Source organism: Eutrigla gurnardus, assembly GCF_963514095.1.
Source record: "Eutrigla gurnardus genome assembly, chromosome: 24".
In the NCBI taxonomy this organism is placed as follows: domain Eukaryota; kingdom Metazoa; phylum Chordata; class Actinopteri; order Perciformes; family Triglidae; genus Eutrigla; species Eutrigla gurnardus.
Window position 1 is genome coordinate 2,068,670 of NC_139935.1, and position 22,964 is coordinate 2,091,633.

The 22,964-nt window shown below is 46.9% G+C and overlaps 3 protein-coding genes across 6 annotated transcripts in view; all 3 read left to right on the top strand.

Moving 5' to 3' along the window:
- ahr1b (aryl hydrocarbon receptor 1b) lies at window positions 1-19,657 on the top strand. Of its 4 annotated transcripts, XM_084004122.1 has the most exons (12): window positions 2-596; window positions 860-1,047; window positions 3,501-3,586; window positions 5,113-5,202; window positions 6,633-6,759; window positions 6,885-7,021; window positions 8,286-8,491; window positions 8,581-8,690; window positions 10,121-10,262; window positions 10,349-11,837; window positions 13,663-13,835; window positions 17,249-17,281. In XM_084004122.1, the coding sequence occupies exons 1-11, from the start codon at window positions 556-558 to the stop codon at window positions 13,798-13,800; spliced, it is 2,754 nt and encodes a 917-aa protein (XP_083860248.1). In that variant the 5' UTR covers window positions 2-555; the 3' UTR covers window positions 13,801-13,835; window positions 17,249-17,281. The 4 variants fall into 4 exon arrangements, with proteins under 4 accessions (XP_083860250.1, XP_083860249.1, XP_083860248.1 ...); XM_084004124.1 differs by lacking the exons at window positions 13,663-13,835; window positions 17,249-17,281 and adding an exon at window positions 19,278-19,657 and having other exon boundaries at window positions 1-596; XM_084004123.1 differs by lacking the exon at window positions 17,249-17,281 and having other exon boundaries at window positions 1-596; window positions 10,349-11,828; window positions 13,663-16,141.
- Window positions 12,502-22,964, top strand: part of LOC311009762 (major facilitator superfamily domain-containing protein 6-A-like) — a 19,551-nt gene continuing 9,088 nt past the window's right edge. The window contains exon 1 of the mRNA XM_084004125.1: window positions 12,502-12,541. Coding sequence (XP_083860251.1) covers window positions 12,523-12,541 — 19 coding nt within the window. The 5' untranslated portion in view covers window positions 12,502-12,522. The remainder of the gene's footprint in view (window positions 12,542-22,964) is intronic.
- The window catches only part of LOC311009774 (uncharacterized protein), a 4,682-nt gene continuing 2,122 nt past the window's right edge, over window positions 20,405-22,964 (top strand). Inside the window, exons 1-2 of the mRNA XM_084004144.1 lie at window positions 20,405-21,515; window positions 21,942-22,752. The gene's annotated coding sequence lies outside the window, so the exon portion shown is untranslated. The remainder of the gene's footprint in view (window positions 21,516-21,941; window positions 22,753-22,964) is intronic.

The following is a 22,964-nucleotide window of genomic DNA, read 5'->3' on the forward strand; positions in this document are numbered from 1 at the left end:
AACTTCTACTGGATTCTACTGATTTTGACTGACTTCTACTGGATTCCACCGACTCTGACTGACTTCTACTGGATTCTACTGATTTTGACTGACTTCTACTGGATTCCACCGACTCTGACTGACTTCTACTGGATTCTACTGATTTTGACTGACTTCTACTGGATTCCACCGACTCTGACTGACTTTTACTGGATTCTACTGACTTCTACTGGATTCTACTGATTTTTACTGACTTCTACTGGATTCTACCGACTCTGACTGACTTCTACTGGATTCTACAGACTTCTACTGGATTCTACCGACTCTGACTGACTTCTACTGGATCCTACCGACTCTGACTGACTTCTACTGGATTCTACTGATTTTGACTGACTTCTACTGGATTCTACCGACTCTGACTGACTTCTACTGGATTCTACAGACTTCTACTGGATTCTACCGACTCTGACTGACTTCTACTGGATCCTACCGACTCTGACTGACTTCTACTGGATTCTACTGCCTCTGCGTTGAGAGTTGATGGATTTCCTTCAGCTTCACTGTGAATAAATCAACATGTATGCTGGACGGAAGAGAAGGAAACCGGCTCAGAAGGGGTACGTTGAAAGATGTATTTACTGTATTGACTGTATTGACTTGGCCAATATGAATCCTGCAGAATAATGAAGTTATTATGTTAATTTTAATCATCATTGTCCAATATTGTACAATAATGCTCATGATAATATATTGACTGAATGTGTTTTATTACTTCACTGACAATATAAGTATTTGCCCTGGATATCAGTGTGACTGTATTTGTGACCCTCCTGAGGTGTTAAGGAAAAAGTGTTGAATATCACGACTTCTTCATGTCCAGACTCAAAGCGTCCCCTGCTGAAGGCGCCAAGTCCAACCCGTCCAAACGGCACCGCGACCGCCTGAACTCTGAGCTGGACCGGCTCGCCAGCCTGCTGCCCTTCCCCGAGGACGTGGTCTCCAGCCTGGACAAGCTGTCCATCCTGAGGCTCAGCGTCAGCTTCCTCCGCACCAAGAGCTTCTTCTCTGGTACTTCATTCATGTTATTATAGCACCCAAGCACAAGCACCACGATACGTAAACATCAGCAGGTGGTGGTCTATGTGAGGAAATATAACAACATGCTTACAGGAAGCACAGATCGTGGATTCTCAGCTACGTTGCTAGCATGAGCAGTGGTTTCAAAGTGGTGACAGTGAACAGATGATTGAAGTCTAACGATAGAAGGTCAAGGAAGGTTTCTGGAGTTCAGATCAAGTGTAAAAAGGTTGGGCAGTCACAGATAATGTCAACATAGACAGACCATAATGTCTCTCCTGTTCTCATCATTTTGTCTGGCTGAGAAAGAAACTCCAACACACTTGGTAAACATGTCTTGAGCCGAATGAAGGACTGTGACGGGCTTTGAACCCATCAGGGTCGGTTGTTACAGGCGGCCCCTGCAGAAACAGGCCCATCTTTGTGTGAGAGCATGAACCCTGGACGACCCCCCTCTCCTCCGAATGTCTTCTTCCAACCTCGACGTATTGTAGGTCACCTCCTCTCGCCCGTGGCCACGAGTCGACCCTTGTCTCAAAGTCTCTGTGGCACAGCAGTGGAGGTCTGGGGAGACTGCAGAGAGGAGGTGGGAGGAGGAGATGAAAGCCTCAGAGAATAAAAACATGGCGGGATAATCCACTCACAACCGCTTTACAGACCTTCTGAAGAAAGAAGGGGGAACAGGCGCCCACTTTTCAACTTTTGACTCCTGCAACCTCAGAGGAACCCATTTTTCTCCCAGTGCTCCTCCCTCATGTATGTAACCTGCTCTGGATAGGAGTTTAGTTCACGTTACACACCAAGAAATGCTTCTAATTATACAAAAGTCAACCGCTAAAAGCTGTTCCATGTAACTTATCCGTTTTCTCCCAGTATTTCAGACTTTGTGTACATTTAAAATGTCAGATTAGATCGTGTTTCTGATTTTCTTCTCCATCTCATGCAGCAGCTAATATACACAAGAATGAGATGCCAAATGGGAATGAAGTGTGGAGGTCCAACGGTCAGTGTGTGTGTGTGTGTGTGTGTGTGTGTGTGTGTGTGTGTGTGTGTGTGTGTGTGTGTGTGTGTGTGTGTGTGTGTGTGTGTGTGTGTGTGTGTGTGTGTGTGTGTGTGTGTGTGTGTGTGTTGGTCCACATCTGTCTCCATGTGAAGCCATCTGCCATGTGCTCAGAGCAGATTAGTGTTTACTTGCATAACACAGCAGCGTTGCGTTGTCTTGTACCCGTCACATGATAATACGATCAATTCCTATATTTGACACTGTTTACTATTTTGTTTATCCTCAGACAACAGGTCTCTATGTAAAGTGTTCCAGGTCCTTCATGAATATTTCAACCTGTTTGAGCCCAACACCCACAAACACATTGTAGTTTGCACATCTCTCTTGTTGATGTTGTCATTTGGGGGAAGCTGCCCTCCCTCAGCGCCGCCGCTGCACTCGCTTGAAGGTTTGAAATATTTATTCCGGTCGGCGTCCCTCCAGACCGGCTGACGAGACTACAGACTGGCTCCAGTCTGTGGTGAATGCGTCTCTTATGAACGTCTGCAACGAAGCTGCTGGCTCTCAGACTCAGTCGCATCCATTCTGACAAACAGCAGGAAGAAATATTATTTACGTTTATTTAGTGTGATGATTTTCTCCCGCCGGAGGACTGCAAAGCGTCTGTTGTGATGGTTTTATTGGTTGCTGGTGTCTTCGTCGCCCTCCGTTGTGCCAACAGACGCCCCCTCCCCCTCCTGCTCGCCTCGGGGTGTTTCTTCTTGCCGCTGGCTCGCGTTCATGACGTCAGGGTGCAAAGAAAGCTGCTTTTAATTATTGATGGTCAACATGCCTTTCCTGCTCTCTCTCTCTCTCTCTCTGATAACATACATCTTAAAACAAACTAATATAAGGCAGTTAATATGAAATGCTACAGATAATAGAGCTAACATTGTCTCTATTGATTATAATAAATCTAATATCCATGAATGCTGGATCCAGGGTTTGCGGTGGGTTTCTGTCCCGTGTGATGACCCCTGAGGCTGGTGGACACAAAGACTCCATTAATGCTAATAAATAGAGACGATGGAGCTTCATTGATCCCCGTGTGGAATCCGGGTCGCCTTCCTGCATTCTTTACGTAAAGAGCTCAGAAAAGCTCTGTTTTCTTCAGACTCGCCCACTCGAACACGTTTTATCTTCACCAGGTCACAGGCACCGCGTTGGCTTCCACCTTTTTGTCTCCGGGTCGGAGGTCACAGAGAAGCCCCTGTGGGACGCCTGCCTGACTGCACAGGAGATGTTTTAGTCACAATAACTGTCAATACACTTGGAAGTTTGAGTCTCAGTGCTGTTGTCGGGGTTGGTTTTTAAATCAACTGGCTCTTCGGAGACGTGTGCAAACTGAAAAATTGACATTTTAATGTCTAAATGTCTGTCACTCTCTGTTTTCTTTCTGTAGTGGCGCTAAAGAACCAACTGTCCAACGGCGCCAAGAAGAGCAGCGTCCGCAGCGATGCCATCCCTGAGGGGGAACTCCTGCTGCAGGTTGGTGACCTCCATCATCAGTAAACACCTCTCACTCGTCTGCTGTCTGGTGTGTCTTTCATCATGTGCTGTGCAGTTAATAAACAGATGTTTTTACACTTTGCAAACATCTGGATAGAGTTGGTGTTGAGCGGTTAGATCGCTGTCCTTCCTTTTATATCTGGATCTCGGCACAGTCAAGGAGCTGCCATGTAAGCGCCGCCGACCGCCTCACTCGGACGTAGTTATTCTGAGCTGCATGCAGAGAGTCGACAACGACAGCCTGCTGCTTTAGGTCTGTGGAAAAGCTTTTGATGGAGGAGAGGCTGCTCTGCACAGCAGGAAGGGAGAACGCCTGACGATGTTTGAGTTCACCACAGTGGTCACTCGCTTTCACCTCCATCTCTGTGTATCGCAGGGTTAAAGCGGGTTTACTGTTAACCTTTGACATCTCGTGGTCCGGTCCAGAAGCTGCTGTGAAAAAGTCCACTCAAGGAAAGTTAAGGCAGTAGAAAGCTCAACCCGTGGTAGAGACAGTCAGACACAGATTTCTCTGCCCTGAATCAGTTTATTGATGAAACGTATCGATCCCAGAGGAGTAAATGGGTCACTGCAGCAGTGAAGAATCAAGGATCAGCAGCTTCCTGCCTTCAGCTGCTCTGTTCCATTATGGACACTGGTCCATGAATTATACAGAGCCGGTGAACACATCCATTATTGAAGTGAGGGGGTTTGGATGAAAGGTGTGTGTGTGTGTGTGTGTGTGTGTGTTGCTAGAGGTGGAAATCAACTAAAAGCATGTGTGAAAGTATATCAGCAGGTCTTTAACGCCCATCATGCTTCCCATCGTCCACTTTCAGACCAGATGTGTGTGAACTGGTTTTGGGAAATGCTTCTTCTGTGGTAAATATGGATACTTCCCCCATGTTTGCTCACATTGGACGTGGTCATGTGACAGAGTTGGCATGCAGGAGGAATCTACAGTAAATATTTTGACTCAGTGGCTGCTGATGCATACTGTAGTCTGTGTTTGTGTGTGTGATAAATGATGTATTCTGGTGTAAAATGAATTGATTCATGGTGCAATATTTGTTAAAGGCAAAAAATGATGTGTGAAAATAATAACAAATGAAATATTGTGGCGTATTCAAATGCATGTTGGACCAAACAGCAGAGATAGATCTTAGAAAACCATCTGATGAAGAAATTAGGTCATCGTCGTCTTCCTCAACAATGAGGCGTCGGCGGATGCAGCAGGCAGGATCCGACTCTTCTTTGTGTCAGGACACGGTGTCATCACCTCCTCACCGAGCCCCGAGGAGCTGTGATGGAGGTGTTACTGAGTCTGACCTCCTCCTCGTCTTCCTCTCTTTCTGCCTGGAGGAGAAGCCTCATCCCTTTACTCGTCTCTTACTCTTTCTGCTCCCTCTTCCTGGTTTTAAAACCTTTCCTCACTTCCTGACCTTTTCTTTATTATGAGGTTTAACCCCTCAATGAGTAACCTAATGGGATGACAAAGCTGTGGGTGCTGTGTTTCCTCTCTGCAGGCCCTGAACGGCTTCGTCCTGGTGACGACCGCTGAGGGAGTCGTCTTCTTCTGCTCTCACACCATCCAGGACTACCTCGGCTTCCATCAGGTAAAACCTCCCGAAAACAATTCTTCTTCTTCACTCTGTGACTCATGGCTTGTTTCATCTGCAGACCTGATGACACGAGGCATTATGGGTAGAGGAAGACAGATCTAGTTCCTTATGCAGAACTAAATGAAGTCCAAAGGCAGGCTGATAAATGGGCAACTTCTGGGTCATGTAACGTTTATGTATGTCTGTAATTATAACATGTAGAACATCCTGTAATTTGTAATAAATCTATAACCTGGGTACAATCTAAAATACACAATATAACACGATAGGACATGTATGTAGTCTCACTGCCACAGTGGGAGTAGAATATGTTATGAATGATGAGGAGTTCGGCTGCAGGCTGATGCTGTTGTGAGGCAGAGCCGTTAACAAGCACAATGAGGGTCATGACAAGCAAACGCATCGTACCGAGTGCCCCGAGGATCGAAACAAACGCACATATGGAGCGAGAGCTTTAATCCAATTGGCTTCACAACGAAGCGCCGCTGCCTCCGGCCTAATCTCATTTTGGAGAATGTGATTATCAAATTATCCAAAGTGTCTGTCTCTCTGCCACACACACACACACACACACACACAGACACACACAGACAGGCTCAGGTGTAAACATCACCTCTCACCCCTCACTTCCTTCTCCACCTGAGGCGCGTCACCTTGCATTTAGCCGACAAACCCAAATCCGTGGTGAAGCTGCTGTCTCTGCTCACGTGGAGTGTTTGGAAACAAAAAGAAACGCTGAATGCTGTTCTGACACCAGAAAACAAGACGGAGCTGAGGAACATCCAGCTAAAATCAACCAAGACATCCTTCTCCCATTACCACTGTGCTCGTTGGATGCTCTCATCGTGTCAACACAGCTTTAGCATTACGTTTTACTTCTAGTGATTGCAGTTCCACCTCACAAGTCCTAAAAGTGGTGTTCATTTATAAAAACAAAATGTGTAACTGTCATAAACGTGTTTTGCCACAGAGCTTATTTTCTGCAATTATCCCAAATTTAATCTCATTAGCTTTTTGTGAGGATGCCAGTGAGACTCTGACTCAGAAGTCCGTCATCCCTGCAGCACGCTATCACCAGGCTGCACGAAGCCCCCCCCCCCCCCATCTCATTCTTCTGTTTGATAAATAGTCCATGTAACACTTGACTTCCTGTCAAAACTCCTTTTTGGTGACCGGAGCCGGTTCCACTCTGGACCACATAAATCAGGGTCACAGCAGGTCTTTGGCTCCGTTTCAACTTTTTGAATCAAATGTTCAGCGACACTTGATTTCTTTTGGCTCCACTTCAAGGCAAACGCAATCAAACGCACCCTTCAGGGTACCTGCTGACAGCCACCGCTTCAACACACATCTGCTTCGACTCCTGTACTCTCATATTCAGCGTTAAAAGTTCTGGTTCTCTTTGTGACTTGTTTTCCTGTCAGACCGACGTGATGCACCAGAGTGTGTTTGAGCTGATCCACACTGAAGACCAGCAGGAGTTCAGGAGCAACCTGCACTGGGCCCTCAACCCCCCTGCCGGCCTCGGCCCCCCCACGGATCCCTCGACAGGTCTGTAAGACAATTCAGTGCGGCAGTACGTGATCATGTACACGATCAGCAGGCAACGGCAGCATCACGCTGCGGCGTCAAAATGTCACGGCGATGAAATAAACGTTGGTGTTTGGTGTCCTCAGATGGCGAGTTGGTGCCGGCCTCTTCCTGCCCGGTGAGCTACAACCCAGACCAGCTCCCACCTGAGAACTCCTCCTTCCTGGAGCGAGGCTTCGTCTGCCGCTTCCGCTGCTTGTTGGACAACTCGTCCGGCTTCCTGGTGAGACGCAAGCCTCAGCACAACACGTACACACAAGAACACAGCTACTGTGAAATGACTGCCTGAAGCTTCTGAGGAACCACACGTCAGAGGAAGACCCGATTGATATGCTCTTCCCCAGTCGAATCAAGTGATGAGGCTTGTGATGTTTTCAGGCCCGGTGGTGCTGCGAGCAGTATGGCGTGCCATCTCAGAGTCCCTCAGCGATCAGAAGCCACCATTTACTCCTGTAATCCGCCTTAAGAGAGCCTCGGGGTCGTGGGGAAAAGGGCCTTAATCCTCCCGGAGCACAGGGAGAACTTGCTTAGTCAGGGTCGGTAGCTCCACGCTGGCCGCTGCTACTTCCACTAATACAATTAGCTGCAGGTTGAGAAAGTCACGCTGCTGGGAAACCTGGGGCCGGGTCTCTCATGAGCAAGGCACTTCAGGGGCCATAGCTATTGCACTTGCTAGTTTCAGCCTCTCTTTTGTGCAGATTTAACTGACTTGTAGTTTCACATATTAATGTGTTTGGGTTTGGGGCTGTCGATCACACCAAACAAGACATTTAAAGACCTCTTTATGGAGGTACTTAGCATCAGATTTGAGATTTCATCTCTGTCTGCTGTGAAAATCAACCAGCAGAGGTTTTATTTCTCTTTAACGTTAAATATTGATGGCTAAAAAACACCAACACATTTACTTATTGTTTGGTAGGAGATAAACAAGGTTTACAGGGTTTTTTTGTAATGAGGTTACAGTTAAAGTTACTGGTCTGGGTCTTTCTTGTTAGTGTTTGATTGTGTTGCTCAAGGGAACTCCAGCAGCTCTGGTGAAGGAGCTTGAACCCGCGTCTCTCTCTTCTCCCGCCCACTGCGTTTGCGTGAGCATTAAGCCAGGTTTCTGCTTCTGTCTACCCGTCGCTATGGCTTTGTTTCTCGTAATCCCTCCTGCTATTCAGGGCTAGATTCCTGACATCACGGCTGCAGGCCCTTAAACCCACCGAGGTCAATTAACCAGAGCTAACAGAGGAGGTGGGGGTCCTCACACGAGACGCCACAGGGTGAGAGGAGGACAGCAGATAGGAGAAAGTGCTGTTGGATTTTCACCATCGGACACATTAAGATGAGAAGCACTGAGACGTTTCCCAGCATCCCCACAAAACCTCTTCATTCTCTTAGCATTTGTTTGCTGGTGTAAAATACTTGTGATCGCTATGAATGTCGCAGGTTATTGTGTGAGACATCAAGAAATAGATTCACTACATCTCTGTCTCTCCTCTCAGGCGTTGAACATCCAGGGTCGACTGAAGTTCCTCCACGGTCAGAGCCGCCAGCAGTGCAGCAGCAAGGGTAGCAGCCCGCCTCAGCTCGCCCTGTTCGCCATCGCCACACCCCTGCAGCCTCCCGCCATCTTGGAGATCAGGACCAGGAACATGATCTTCAGGACCAAACACAAGCTCGACTTCACCCCCATGGCCTGCGACGCAAAGTGCATACTCTCAAAACCTCTCAGCCATGACCAATTTGATTCAACACGTTGTAATAAGTGAGTCATTCTTTGTGTCTGCTGGTTTTCAGGGGTAAAATAGTCCTGGGCTACACGGAGGCGGAGCTGAGAGTCCGAGGTTCGGGTTACCAGTTCATTCACGCTGCAGACATGCTCTACTGCGCCGAAAATCACGTCCGAAGTAAGTCACAGCTGTGTGCAGTCTTTGCACAGTGTTGTGTTGTTGTGGTTAAAAACGGGGTTCTAATGGTGGCGTCATGACTTAGAACTGATTTCCTCTCTATATTCATGCGTATCAACACTGTCTGTTGTTTGGCTCGACATCACATTTGTAACACATACTGCAAACAAACAAACAAGCGCTGTGTGCTTCTGTTGATCATGGAGGAGATCTCCAAGCGAGAGTCAAGTGTCCTACTTACCTCGTGTACCGGATGACCCGGTTAGTCGTAACCATGGCGCCCTCAACACGCCGCTACCAGACACACTCGCTCACAAAGACACGTACTGTATGCATGTAGTCATGCATACAGAAGCAGAAATACATGCATATGCATTTGGAAACGTACAACACAGACATGCACGCGTTCTAATGCCTGCACACATGGGAATGTGAGAATAAAGCAGAAGATGAAGCAGCGTACAGACGGTTACTGCTGTAATCCCTCAGATTAGGAGGAAAGTTTTCATCCAGATTCTGTTTTAGCAGCATGAACTACGAGTGAACTGTTCCAACATAATACAGGATTCATTCATATGACTGCTGCTGCTCCACCTTCAAATCAGGCAGAACTAACTGTACGATGATATGTTCCTGTTTGATATTTCACATACAAAATGATGACCACAGTACTTTTTTTGCATATTTGATATTGAGGTCATCCAAAGGTGATAGAAAGTAATCAAGTTACTTTTAAAATGATACTTGGATGAGGTCACTGACTATATTTAGTAATGATATCGGAATACCTTTGTGGTTGTAGGTCACAGAGTCTCTGAGCTGTTCTTTCTCCTTCGGGATGAGAAGAAGTGTTTGTCCACAAACATAAATATTTTAGTTCCTTTTAAAGGTCAGCCACTAAAAATACTCAGCAATGACTGAACCTCAACCACAACATGGACGACATGATGTTCCTGCATTGAGTGTTTGACTCTAGGATTAATCTCTTTAATGATAATAGATAATTTAAACCTATAATGCTGATACAACTAATATTATCCATCATGCTGTATGTGTCCTGGTCCACTCGGATCCGGACTAGATCCAGATTATGAATGATGAGAATGTACCGATGATTGTGTGCTTCACTATGAAGCTTGTTTAGGACCTAGACCTGCACCACAGGTGACTCTGGGCCGCCGAGATGAGGGCTGGGGGGATGGGATGGTGATGTTTGAGTGTGTAAACAGGACTTGTAACATGTGCATGTAGCCAAAGTGAACATCAGCAGGTAGCCTCCGCCGCCGCCGCAGCAGCACGCCAGACTGAGCAAATGCAGTGTGAGTGTGTGTGTGTGTGTGTGTGTGTGTGTGTGTGTGCACACTGCGGGGCGTGCAGAGTGCACACAGCAGTGACACGGAGCCTCCATGTCTCGTCTCGTGTGATTCCAGTGATGAAGACGGGCGAGAGCGGCCTCACCGTCTTCAGGCTGCTCACCAAGGACAACCGGTGGAAGTGGGTCCAAGCCAACGCCAGGCTGGTCTACAAGAACGGCAAGCCGGACTACATCATCGCCACCCAGAGGCCCTTGGTGTAAGTACACCACAGCTCCGGCTTGAGTTTTGGGTTTTAGCTAGCTAAGCTAGTTCATTAATCCTTTGTGACGTATATTTTCACAGGGATGAGGAGGGGGGGGAACAGCTGAGGAAGCGATCGATGCACCTCCCCTTCACCTTCGCCACCGGAGAGGCGATGCTCTACCAGACCGGTTACCCGCTGCACGGCTTTCCTGATTCTTTCCAGGGCAAAGCCAAAAGCAGCAAGTCCAAGAAAGGCAAACTGGACAAGAGCCCCTCAGATGACCTAGATCCAAAGTCCCTGCTGGGAGCGCTGATGAGCCAGGACGAGTCCGTGTACATCCGCCAGCAGGAGGCGGAGCCCAAGATGTCTTACCACAGCAGCCTTTTTAGCGAGCAGCAAGGTGACGGTGAGGCTTTTGGTGGCCTGTTGAGTGGCGACAGCTGGCATATCGCATCTAACAGGGAGACAGGGAGGTGCAGCAGCAAAGCCTCCAGTTATGACCCACTGCTGGCCACGTTGGACTCTCTGTCCCTGGGTGGAGAGGAACCGTGCTCCAACAGCGAGCTCTTTAGCGCCCTGGAGAACCTGGGCCTGAACGCTGAAGACCTGGAGCTCCTGCTGCTGGACGAGAGGATGATCCAGGTTGAGCTGGGTCCGAACCACGTCCCAACACTTAGTGACCTTCTCACCAACAACGAAATCCTCTCCTACATCCACGACTCTCTGGAAAGTGGAACAGACGTGGCGGAGCAGGGAAACAGGGGCGGGTTTGGACCTGCCACTCATCCACCAGGCTCGGTCCAGAGTGTCTCCCAGCAGCCCCCGCTGTGCCTCACCCCCGCGGCCCCCCCGGCTCTCCCCATCACCCAGCTGTCACAACAGATGCAGCAACACATCAGTGCAGGTACGCCGATGCAAGCTCCACCGGGGAAGATCCAGTCCGGCTCCCAGCCCGGACCAGTTGGATCCAAGACTTTAAATGGGATTCCTCCCAGTCACTGGGTGGTAACGACCGAGTACCACCATCACCCCAACACCCATCATCACCCACATACTGTCCTCGCAGCCTCACAGCTGAACGGTGAACATAAACACCTGACCTCGCTTCTGGACTCCAGTCGACAGTGGCAGCTTCAGCAGGACCAGCACCCGGTCCACCTCCAGTCCCACCAGCAGGTCAGCAGCCAGAGCCTTGCCTTGCCGCCTGGCTTCCAGCATCAGCTGGGACCCACAACACACAGATCCTACGCCCCGAACGGACACGCAGCCTTCCCACCGAACGTGGAGGTCGGCCACGCAGGTTACACCATCACGCCACAGGCGGGCGGCTCAGTGCTGAACGGGGCGACCCCTCCAGACCCTTGTCACTACCAGAGTTTGGCCACCACTCGGCCCTACCAGCTACAGGGGGGCCACAAGCACCAGCAGACCCCTGTTCCACCATCTGGTTTGTCCCAGTGCTCCACCCAGAGCTCTACACTGGAGCTGGAGCAGTTACTGGGTCTGTCGCAGCCAGATCACAGCCTGCCGTCATTAGAGGCCTACAGCATGTTCAACAGCACCACACAGGACTCCACGGTGAGCAAGGTAAGAGACCGGGACGTCACGGTGACTGCACCACTGTAAAACCTGTCTCAAATGGCCCTACAACCCCATCTGTATGGGCATTTTAATTAATTTAGATGTGAACATAGTACTCCTATAAGACTCCTTGTCCTGAGTCCACCAGTCATGTGATTGAACTCTATCTAATTATTGTTTGCTTCAAACACCGAACCTGCAGGCTGTTTGCATTTCATTGTTACTGTTACCAGAAACCACTAAAGCCCCTGGAAAAAAAATCTTTATTGGTGGCAGAAAGAGTCGTGTAATTACGACATGATGTCATAGAGTTCAGTCCAGGACGACAATGAGCAACTTTAATTGGGTCATTTTCTCATTAGATGACATTCCCACATAATTCTGCTGCCATGAAAACAGGCTTGTGCTGTATGGAGTAATGTTCTTCCCTCCCTGGACACTCCCACTCAGAAGACCTCCTTCTTACCATCTTAATATGGCTCTCCTCAAACTGTCTGGTCTGGGATCCAGACCCTCCATCCGGTCCCGAGGCCCCGACTCTGGGTTGCCCTCAAATATCAGTGAACGTCAACAAACCGCGGGCTGCAGAATTCACAGCGCTGTTCTCTTTCACTGTCAGAATAATGGATTTCCTTCCGAGTCAGCACACAGAGGCCCCGTGCTGGCGTGGAGCTCAGAGTAAACTGTGGTGATGCGAGCAGACATGCCATGTAAATAAGACGAGGGGGAGACGGGTCAGAGCAGCACAGGCTGAGAATAGAGTCCACTACATTCTAGTCTCTGCACCCAAACCTGTGTTGTTCAACCATACTCATCCAGTTCATCATGTCCTTCAACAGAACAGGCCTGAGAAAGAGGGGTAAGGCCTTTGTGAAACCGTGAATCATCCAAATGATTAATAGAGAAAATAACGATGATGAAATGTGAACCTTACATTAAAATTAAGCTTGTATGAATGTGTGCTATTTAAGCATTTCCACATGTGGTTGAAGGGATGTTGGTGCTGCCAGACTCCCGGATCCCAATAATAGATCCCAACAACGTGATTAGGGCGGTTAATGAGACTGTAAAACAGGAGAAACGTTTCCCAGTATTAATGACAGAGCAGCGATGGCTGGAGAACGTCATCCTTCAAAAACCAACCGCGGAGCTGGAGGTCTGGAGAAATTCCCATCATAAAACATAACGAGGTAATGAGGCCTCAGCAATCAACGCAATTAAGTCTGAAGCAGGATTTCAATCAATGAAGGAACGTCTCAGGTTTCCACAAATATATATATAATAGCAGCCCTGCTGTACTTTTCTATCCAATAAAGCACAATAAAGCTTCAGTTGTACCACGTCTGCTGGAGGTCCAAGTTCACCTTGGCTTTGTTCCCAACATCGTGACCCCCTTGTCAATTATGGGATGTCGCTGCTGAATCTATGTCACCAGCCAAACTGCTGCAGTACATTTAAAGGAAATATCATCCATGGACACATTTATGAGGCTTTCAAAAGTCAAGATCATGATGTCTTTATTTTTAGTGTCATTGTTCCAAAGAGCACAATAATGAATAGAATAAGGTCAGCCGCAGGCGTCCATTCAGCCTCCCCTGTTATTCTTCAGGGTCAGTGGCTGTCGGGGAAAGAAAAATACTGGCAGGCTGGTCAGTCAAGCATGAGCGCTGCTGACCTACAATTTCACTGTCATCATTACCTAATGCTGTGAACGCAGGGGGGAGAGGGGGAGAGGGAGGGAGGGAGGGAGGGGGGAGCAGGAAATAAGAAAAAAGTCATCAAGGCAACCCTTTTCACAAAGATCAATGAAATGTGACAACTTTGTTTCCAGCTGGAGAACGGTCGCCTCCTCGGTGCCGCCAACGCCGCCGCGTACATCAGGACGTGTCTGATGCCCAATGGGAACGGCGACGTCCCAGATGGACGGAACGCCCTGCAGGACCCCCAGAAATCTGGATTCTTACTCTGAAGGGACGAAGGCAGTGTGTCAGAGCAGAGGAGAAGGTACAAAAGGAAAAAGGAGATATTCCACATGACACAATCTTTTCTTTTTTTTTACTAAACAATGGGAGGGGAGAAGACGAAAGGACTTGATGTTGGCTTCTCTTTGTCTCGGTGTCTCCTCCCCAACATGTTTCCGTATCCGTCTCACTGCGTATTCTCGTATTGTTGTGCGCTCACTGAAAGATTAGTGTTCATGTTTGGATTCGAGTCCTCTTTTTTTATCTGCTTGATCACTACAGAGATCAAATCCAGCCCAATCAAAATGTTCCCGTATTCAACATCCTTCACAAGCATACAGGAGGTTAGAAAGGTTCCTGCTGTCCACGTCGTCGACCACATGATGACAGTCATGTCAAATAAAGCTGCATCAGATGGATTAACCCATATTTATGTCTAAACCGATGGCTGCCTGAAAAATATGAAATATTGTAGCTTAAAATGACAGTATGCTTTAAAAAGGTCTACAGTTGTATTCAAAGAATTGTAGATTTGCAGTTAATGGGCTGAAGCGGTGTGTGTGCGTGTGTGTGTGTGTGAGAGATTATGAGATTTGAGATAATGGGGCGTCCGTGTTCGTTGGTAGGTGTAGATGATCTATAGAAGTCGCTCATCCTGGTACTCCATGTCAACAAACAGCATTTACTCTTATTAATAATGAAGTTCGTAATGTTGAGATTCAAACAGACGGTGGAACTGCTGCAGAAAAACCACGTTGCTTCTGTGGCGTGTTCGTCCTTTACGCTGCACTTCAGCCTACTTGAGGTTTTGCGACGATGTTGTGCACTTAATTAATATTGCAGACGTAATCAGAAATGATCTGATTCTGGTATAAATAAGCATTTTAGTTTCCTGAGTGGAGACGTGTGAAAATGTCCTGTGAATGCCTTTCTCTCGCCGCCTCGGCCCGTCCGTCTCACGCTTACTGTATCCTGCAGTCAGTCCATGCACACGGACAGCATTAAGGACCTAATTGTAAATAATAGATTTCATCTGAAGGCAGAAGAGGAAGTGCATGGAAGTATATGTATATAATACACACTTCGATGCACTTCCTCTTCCCCGTTGTTGTTTTCTTGTGATCACAAACGAGTGAGAGAATATATGCACTTAAAGTTAGGAAAGGGTGTTTTTTCATTGTGATCCCTGGCCGTTATGGAGACCTGAACCGAGGTCAGAAACGATGCACTTCAACATACGAACAAACGCCTGGATTTCTGTTACACAGTCAGCAGTCTTCCCTGATTCCCTCATGAACGATCAATAACTGCACTTCCACGTCCATCAGTGGGACCAGGAGGCTGCGTTCATGGAACGTCGTCATGTTGAAGCCCGACCGATCGATATGACAAGCAGCTCAAATAACGTTAACTATCCCTTTAACATGCGTGCAGACCTTTGTTATGGATGAAAACAACAGCAAGTCAAAGTTATGAAAAGTGATCTATATGTGCTGCTTGATCATGTTAACCTATGCGACATGAACGCAGCATCGCTCCCAGTTAAAGGGGAAGAAGGTGGACGTTAGCGTGGACAGCATTTAACACGAGAGACGCGTGAACACGTGTGTCTGCAGTTTCTCCATCGTTGAATGTGTTCAAACCGGAACATGAAGCTTTCATTTCACCACACGAAGGTTCCTCAGTCCCGAAGACGGATGCGTTTACAGACTTGCCTCCTGATTTTTGTGTTTTTGTGAACTTTTTCTTATAAAACAGAATATTTAAACCAGTTGTGAGATCAAATGCTGAATGAAAGATTATAAAATGACAACGGTGCTTTAACAACAACAAAAACAATGGTTGAGTGTGTTTATAACTGTGTTTTTTTTAATGATGTTGTTGCAAGCACTACTTTAAATCACTGCTCTGCTTAGAAACTCTTTCTCCAGCACCGAAAGTAGAAAAAAAACATTTGTTGTATGAATATTGTTCCCAAGAGTCGGGGTGTGTTTTATCTTCATGTCACTTTAGCTAAAACAGAAACGGTGCCATAACGGTGAGCCTGACCAGCATTTAGTGTGTTTCACTTGAGCTACATTTTACATAGTAATCTCTTTTCTATCCACCAGATAACATTTAAAAGTTTTATATTTGCATTGTGTTATCAGCTGTCAAACTGGAACCAAACTCTCCGTAAGCTGTTTTCTCGTGTTTTCTCTTTTTTTTAAGCACACAGACTTTATTTTGCTACTTTTATCACAGAACGTTGTAGCTGTACGTCAAGAAGACGTTTTAAAAAATGCAGTTTGTCTTTGAGCCGTGTGTTGGAAATGTGCTCTTGGGTCCTGGATTAAAGGATGTCGTGCAATCACACCGAGTCGTCTCCTCTGTCTCACTGTGTCTCCTGTCTTTTCAGAGGCCGTCACTCCCTCACCTGTCCACCAGGTGTCACTGTAGCTCCCCGCCTCACATCACCTGTCCCCCATCCCCCCATCAAGCCTTCAGGCAGAGTAGCCAGCCAGTCCAAGTGTGACAGTCAGAGCAGGAAGGTTAGGTAAGAAATCCAACACAGTCAGACAACAGTGGGAAGAATTCACCGTTTCATATCTAACTCTGCATTAAAATGTCTATAAAATCACTCAATATATGTTGTTGGGTTGTGTACTTCCACGATCCTGAAGGGTGCGTTTAATGTGGTCGCCTGGCCGTGGCCTCATATCCTCTCTGTGTGCCGGGTAGAAGCCACATTTTTACAATCTCTGGTTTTTAACCTTTAATGAAGATTTTTGTCAACAAGAATGAAAGGAGGAGTTATTTGCTGTGTGCAGAAAAATAACCACTACGGTCAAACCCCCTGGAGCTGCTGCATCATGGGACCTCAGAGATTTTAAGAAGGGAAGTGATGCACGTCAGCGATGACCTGAGGAAGCTTTTAGCTGCTGTCACTGAACCGACGGCACAAACACACCACTGTCCACCCCCCTTCTTACGCTTTTTACACCAGCACATGTGTGAAGAAAGCAAACAAACACGCCGACACCAGAGGTGACCTGTGATAATGATGACTCTTACTGACCAGCAGCAGAGACCTCAAATATCCCTTCTGGTTTATGGGCTATCATGTCCTCCGGTCCAGCGGGACGGGAGGGACGAGGAGGTCACAGAGGATCCATGTGGTTTCTTTGTGACTGTGGAGGTGTTTAAAACGTGCTGAACGCTCTCTGCTTGCTGACTTTACATCTTTAATGAGCCGCCCCGAATCATTTATGAGAGTTTTTCTTCTCCCGCAGCCTTCAGCCGGTTAACTTTGCCCGCTTGTGACGTGACCAGTCATCCGAGCAAGATGTTGTGTGTCCCACTTTAGCTTCCTTCCTCGACCCACGACGTCACGCAGGTTGGCGGCGAGGTCGGCGGCGTGGCCTCCAACCAGTCATTGAGATAATTCAGTGTTTCTTTGTGTTTCTATCCTGTTAGAGAAGAGCTAGACATGTTTGGACTCCTCACCTGTACCGCTGTGTTTTCTGTCATGGGATCATTCTTCAACACTGATTTACCCAACAGATAAAGCTGCTGTTCAAAAGGTGAAACCTCCTCCCTAACTACTTCCTGCTTGGCTCCCGACCACAGGAAGGCACCTTGTTGAACTGTGATGAGTAGTTTCTGTAAACCTGCTGTGTGTCCAGTGTTTACCACCTGGATCCAGAGTCTCTGCGGCTGTACGTCGCCCCTGCAGCGCAGACAGACATGAAATATTGATTTTCCCTGATGGAGAATATGGCCACGGTGCTGTTTCTCTGTGAGCTGCAGACTGCTGACCTGCTTCACTTCTCATCTTCCTCATTTCAGTGGACAGATCTTTATGTGATGTCGTCTTTGATGATGTCTAAACCACAACAATCTGCTGTATTGTTTAGTTTGGAAGCCACAGAAGCCCTGATGGATTTCTCTCACATTGATGGATTTTTCTGTCAAAGTCTGTTTCTGTTCGTTTCATTGAGCTTTTATTCGTCCACGTGCAGAGGACGAAACGCTCTCTCTCTCTCTCTCTCTCTCTCTCTCCCTGCACACACACCATGTCTCCACCCGTCGGGCCGTCCATCTGCATTTCCTCCGGCCCACCAAACAGCGACTCCAGCACTTCCTGGTTTGAAGGTAAAACACACTCCTCCTCACCAGGAAAAAGGCAACGATCAATAATGAATGTGAACTTAATATCTTCCACAATAACGGTTTTACAGACAATAAAACATGAATAGATGAAGTGGAAACCAGACAAGGATTTAAATCTGATTGAAGATAAACGAGATGGTCTTTGATTTATCTCCATTGAGTGACACAGAAACGACGTCCAGATGGCCGAACGGAGATTCATAAAGGTTTAAACAGAGACTTACAGGAGCCCCCAGCCCCCCACAACCCCCCATCACTAACTCAGATCAGAGCTTTGACTCCCTGCACACACACGTATACACACTGTGTTGTTTTATTTAGCATTAAAAGCAGGATGTCCATTTATCATCCCATTGAATTGTTCATATATATATATATATATAATTATTTTTAGCATAACTTATTTATATTTATCACTGCTACAATATAGTTTATGAACATTTGGAATAGCTTTTGAATAATAAGAATCCACCTGATCTCAGTGTAGTGGACTCAACAGATCCTCATCCTACCAGGACCAAAACGGGACCAGGAGACCAGGATGTAAAGGAGACTGGTTTGTGGATGAATGGAGCCGGAAGGTTCCAGGTGGTTTGTGGCTGCAGGTCGTCGTGTGTTTATGCTGTAAAGGTCTTTTCCCAGCAGGATGGAGACTCAATCAAACCGCATCCTATCAGATCACACTGAACCCGGTTGGACAGCGGGACCACATTGGTCCCAGATGTTCTGTCAGTTTCCTGAAAACCTTCTCCAATAGTTGCACGTGGTGGAAGTCCATGTGTAACGAGCTGAAAGGTCAGGTGTGTGTCTGCAGGATGCTCCGGTTGAATGTCCTGACCTTTAGCGAGTGTCAGTGTCCAGCCTGCCGGCTTCCTCCCAGCGCCGCGCTGCAGACCTTCTGTGTGGACCGGAGGTGACACCCACCACACAGAGCTCAGAGTCCTGTAAGGACTCCTGTCTCCTTTGTTTTGTCCACCCCAGCAGCTGAGGCAGGTGGAGAAGCTGCTCCCCTCTGAAGGAAGAGGACACTTTTAGTTCTGTGAACTTTACCTGCAACAACAACATCCAGGTTCACATCGTCTGCTACTTCGTTCAAAGGGAGGGATGATCCTCCAAAGTGATCATTGGTGGCAGGTTTGCTACTTTTAACTTTATGTCCATTTTAAGTTTCAGGAAGTTTTAAAAACACAACTCTCAGCATCCTCCCGTTTTTACAGGAAGCTGCCGAAGCTCCCAGACGTGTCTGAGACTAAAGGCATGACATCTCCAAGGGCGATCGCACACTGAGCTGCCACAACTAATGTGTGTGTGTGTGTGTGTGTGTCCTCACCAGTCGTCCACACAAGAGAGCAGAAACACAACCTCGACCCAGATACTGGAGGAGCCACAGAGGGTTGGAGGAGACCAGGAGGAGGAAGACATGACGGGAGAAACCTAGATCAATAAGAACATAGAAAGAGAAAGAGAGGAGCTGAGTGATGAAGAGGAAGAGAGGAAGAAAAGATGAGTAGAGTTGGTTTGGAGGTCACGGCCTCCCTCCTGTTGGTCTGATGGATCCACACTGACAACCAGAGACCACCGGAGACTGTGTGTGTGTGTGTGTGTGTGTGTGTGTGTGTGTGTGTGTGTGTGTGTGTGTGTGTGTGTGTGTGTGTGTGTGTGTGTGTGTGTGTGTGTGTGTGTGTGTGTGTGTGTGTGTGTGTGTGTGTTTGAGCTTGAACACACACACACACACACACTTTTCCAGTTTCCCTGGAGGTGTTTTCTTAATCGACTGTGGCTTTGTCTAGAACACACACGCACACACAAAGGTCAGAGGTCAAACAGGAAGTAGTTTGCTGGTACAGATGGCATGTTTCATGTCGATCTGGCCAGTAGAACTGTAGTAGTACAGGTAGTAGTAGTAGTAGTATTTATATGTCAGTCAGCTACAGCAGCTGCTAAAGAAGCAGCACTTTTTGTAGTTGTAGTTTGTGCAGTAGTAGTACTAGTACTAGTAGTAGTACCAGCAGGAGTTTGATACTACAACTACTATGAATAAAAGTGTTTAACGAGACTTTGGACCTGGTCGAGGACACGTCCAGGTCCTCAGACCTGGTTGAGGACTCGACAGTTCCTCCTTGTTATCTGACCTCATGTGACCTCTCCGAGGACTTCCTGTCAAAGTCGGGAGGAGCTGCCATGTTGGATGTGAGGAGTGTCGTGAACGCTGTCAGGTTCATTAGCACCTCCATCTGTCACACACACACACAGGTACACAAACTCATGTACACACGGTGTGAGTGTGAGTGACAGGAAGCGGATGATTGACAGCTGAAGGGCGGGACCTGTCATCAGGTTCTCACACATGCCGAGTTTTAGCAGGTCATTTATTTTTAGTGTTCTTCCTTTTGTTGGAGAAGTCTTTATATTGTGATGTATTTAGTCAAAGTACTGCTACTACCCTTTACTGCCACACCTTAAATACTACTACTTGTACTGCTACTACCCTTTACTGCCACACCTTAAATACTACTACCTGTACTGCTACTACCATTACTACTAATGATACAAATAAAAACTGTAGTTTGTTAGCAGCTTTCTAAACCGGCTTCACAGAGGAAAAACTAAAAGAAGAATAAGACACAATACTAGTAACAGATGTGATACTAGTACATTCACTACTACAGCTACCTGCTAGTACTGCTTCTCCCATTGTTGTCTGTGCTAATAGAGCTGCTTCGTTACTAATACAGCTGCTGATCACTGAGCTTTCACGCGGACCTGCGGCGCCCCCTGCTGGTTGGTTTCATACTGCACACAGGCCACACTGACGACACAACCACGAGCTGATGAAGTGTGTGGCATTTATTGATCTTGGATTGAACAGGAAACCAGAGCGGTCAGAAATACACCCTGGCTGGTTTTGGGGGGAAATCCAAGAAACATTGTGAATATTTTGTTGCAGAACAATCAATGAATTGAGAAACAAATTGATAAAGATAATAATCGCGAGTCAAAGTGCAGACAAAGATAATTTAGGATTTAAAAAGGTGCTAAAAGCAGAAAGACAAAAGGAGAAATGAAAGTGAACTTTAATGTCCAGCAGCAGAACGTGGAGATATAATCCCTGCAGGCGTCGGGGATTAACGAGTAGTGTCTTCACTGTCTCACTGTAATCCTGCTGCTGCCAAGTACTCACTATCTGTGTACACTGTGTTTACACGTGTAGTCTGTATACACACAGTGTACACATGGAGACAGGATCTGTATAGAACGTGTGGACACGGTGGTAGTAAGTGGTACTGTTGTATATCAGGAGCTGTAGTAGAAGTACTAGTGAGTGAAGAGGAGCCTGCTGGTGGAGGTAATATGAAGTGTACAGTAGACGGTAACTGAAGCAGCTTCCAGGTGAAACTGGATCTCTGCTGATATTGGATATCCCCGTCTAAAGAGGCTCCACTCCCCCAGATACATCATGATATTATGTCTTTATGTTCATGCAGAAGAAGAAGAGAGGCTGAACCGCGGCATCGAGAGAAGAAGAAGAAGACGACGACGACACTAACGGGTGATCTGACACGTCGCCATGGTAATCAGCAACACATTAGGATGCAGATGTTAGCAGATCAATGGAGTCACAAGTTATTTTACAGACAATGAGTTTACAAACTGATGATGCTTGTTATAGAATTCTTATGACTTGTAGTACTTTGAGGACAGTTTGGTATTTACTTTGGATACTTGTAGGAGAGTATTTCTACATGGTGGTGGAGGGACTTTAGCTGAATACGTACAGAAAGAAACTTGATGAAAGCATGATTAATATGTTGAACACATTCCCGGATTAGGGGAAATGTGACTCAGCTAAAAGCTCAAAAAGCCGATGAGGATGTGGTTGAAAGAGTTCTGATTCCTCCGTTAATGGAGACGGACGGACGGACGGATGCACAGTTTGGTTTATCTGGGACGCGGATTTGGACGGTATTAGTGTAATCTTTCCATCTGTGACCAACAGGTCCGCTCCTCCTCATCATCATCATCATCATCCAACACGTCCTCGCTTCATCCTCCAGATGAGAGGAGAGAAGGTCACATCTGGGCTTCTCTTATTCATAGAAGACACAACTTCATATTTCTTTCTGTAGCTCTCGATTAAATCCACCTTAATCCAAGATAAACCTCCCCCTAAAGAACTCTGACCTTTGACCTCTGTCATCTCGTCAGATGGAAGAAGTGAACTTTAAATCATCTCGCTGTGTTACAGGTGTGGCACCACAACAATCCAAAAATAAACTATAAACGATATCAAACTATTTACAATTAATACCCAATAAACACATTCTGGTCAGCAACGGTAAACCATGGAAATGAAACGGTATCTTCACCCCGATGCTCAACCAATCAACCTTATTTGTATCGCAGCTTTCATCAGAGCAACAACTTCAATACAATAAGTGATGAATAGACTTAAGACTGTTAATATTGTCCAATGAAAGAAGAGTGACAAGTGGTGATTATGAATCTATAAATAAATCTGGAGATAAACTCTCCTCCGCCTGCAATCAATCCAATCTGTCCAGACCTTCTAATTCCGCTCGCTGGCCCAGTTTGGCTTCAGTCTCTCCCACCTCCCTCGGACCCCCTCCCACAATGCCGCGCTGCAGGCTGAATTATTGACGAGCGTCTCTTTCCGTCCCTCCCTGCGCCTCTTTGTGCTTCTCCGGGCCATGACAGGCTGCCCTCCCTCCTCCTCCTCCTCCTCGCCGCCATCATGTCCAGTTTCCAGACGCCGTTCAGCAGGTGAACCACGCGAGGAAAACGTGCTGGTAAGAGAGAGAACTATATTTATTTATATATATTTAATGTATATATATACACACAACAGCTTTACATCCTTAACTGTAGTCTTTACGATTATACTATTTTACAAAAAGTGATCAGTAAGTTTTCTTCAGACACACTTTGCCATGAAAAGCTTTTATCTAGTTGGGTTTATTAATAACTGTGACCTCCACTCTGATGATGCTGCAACCTGTTT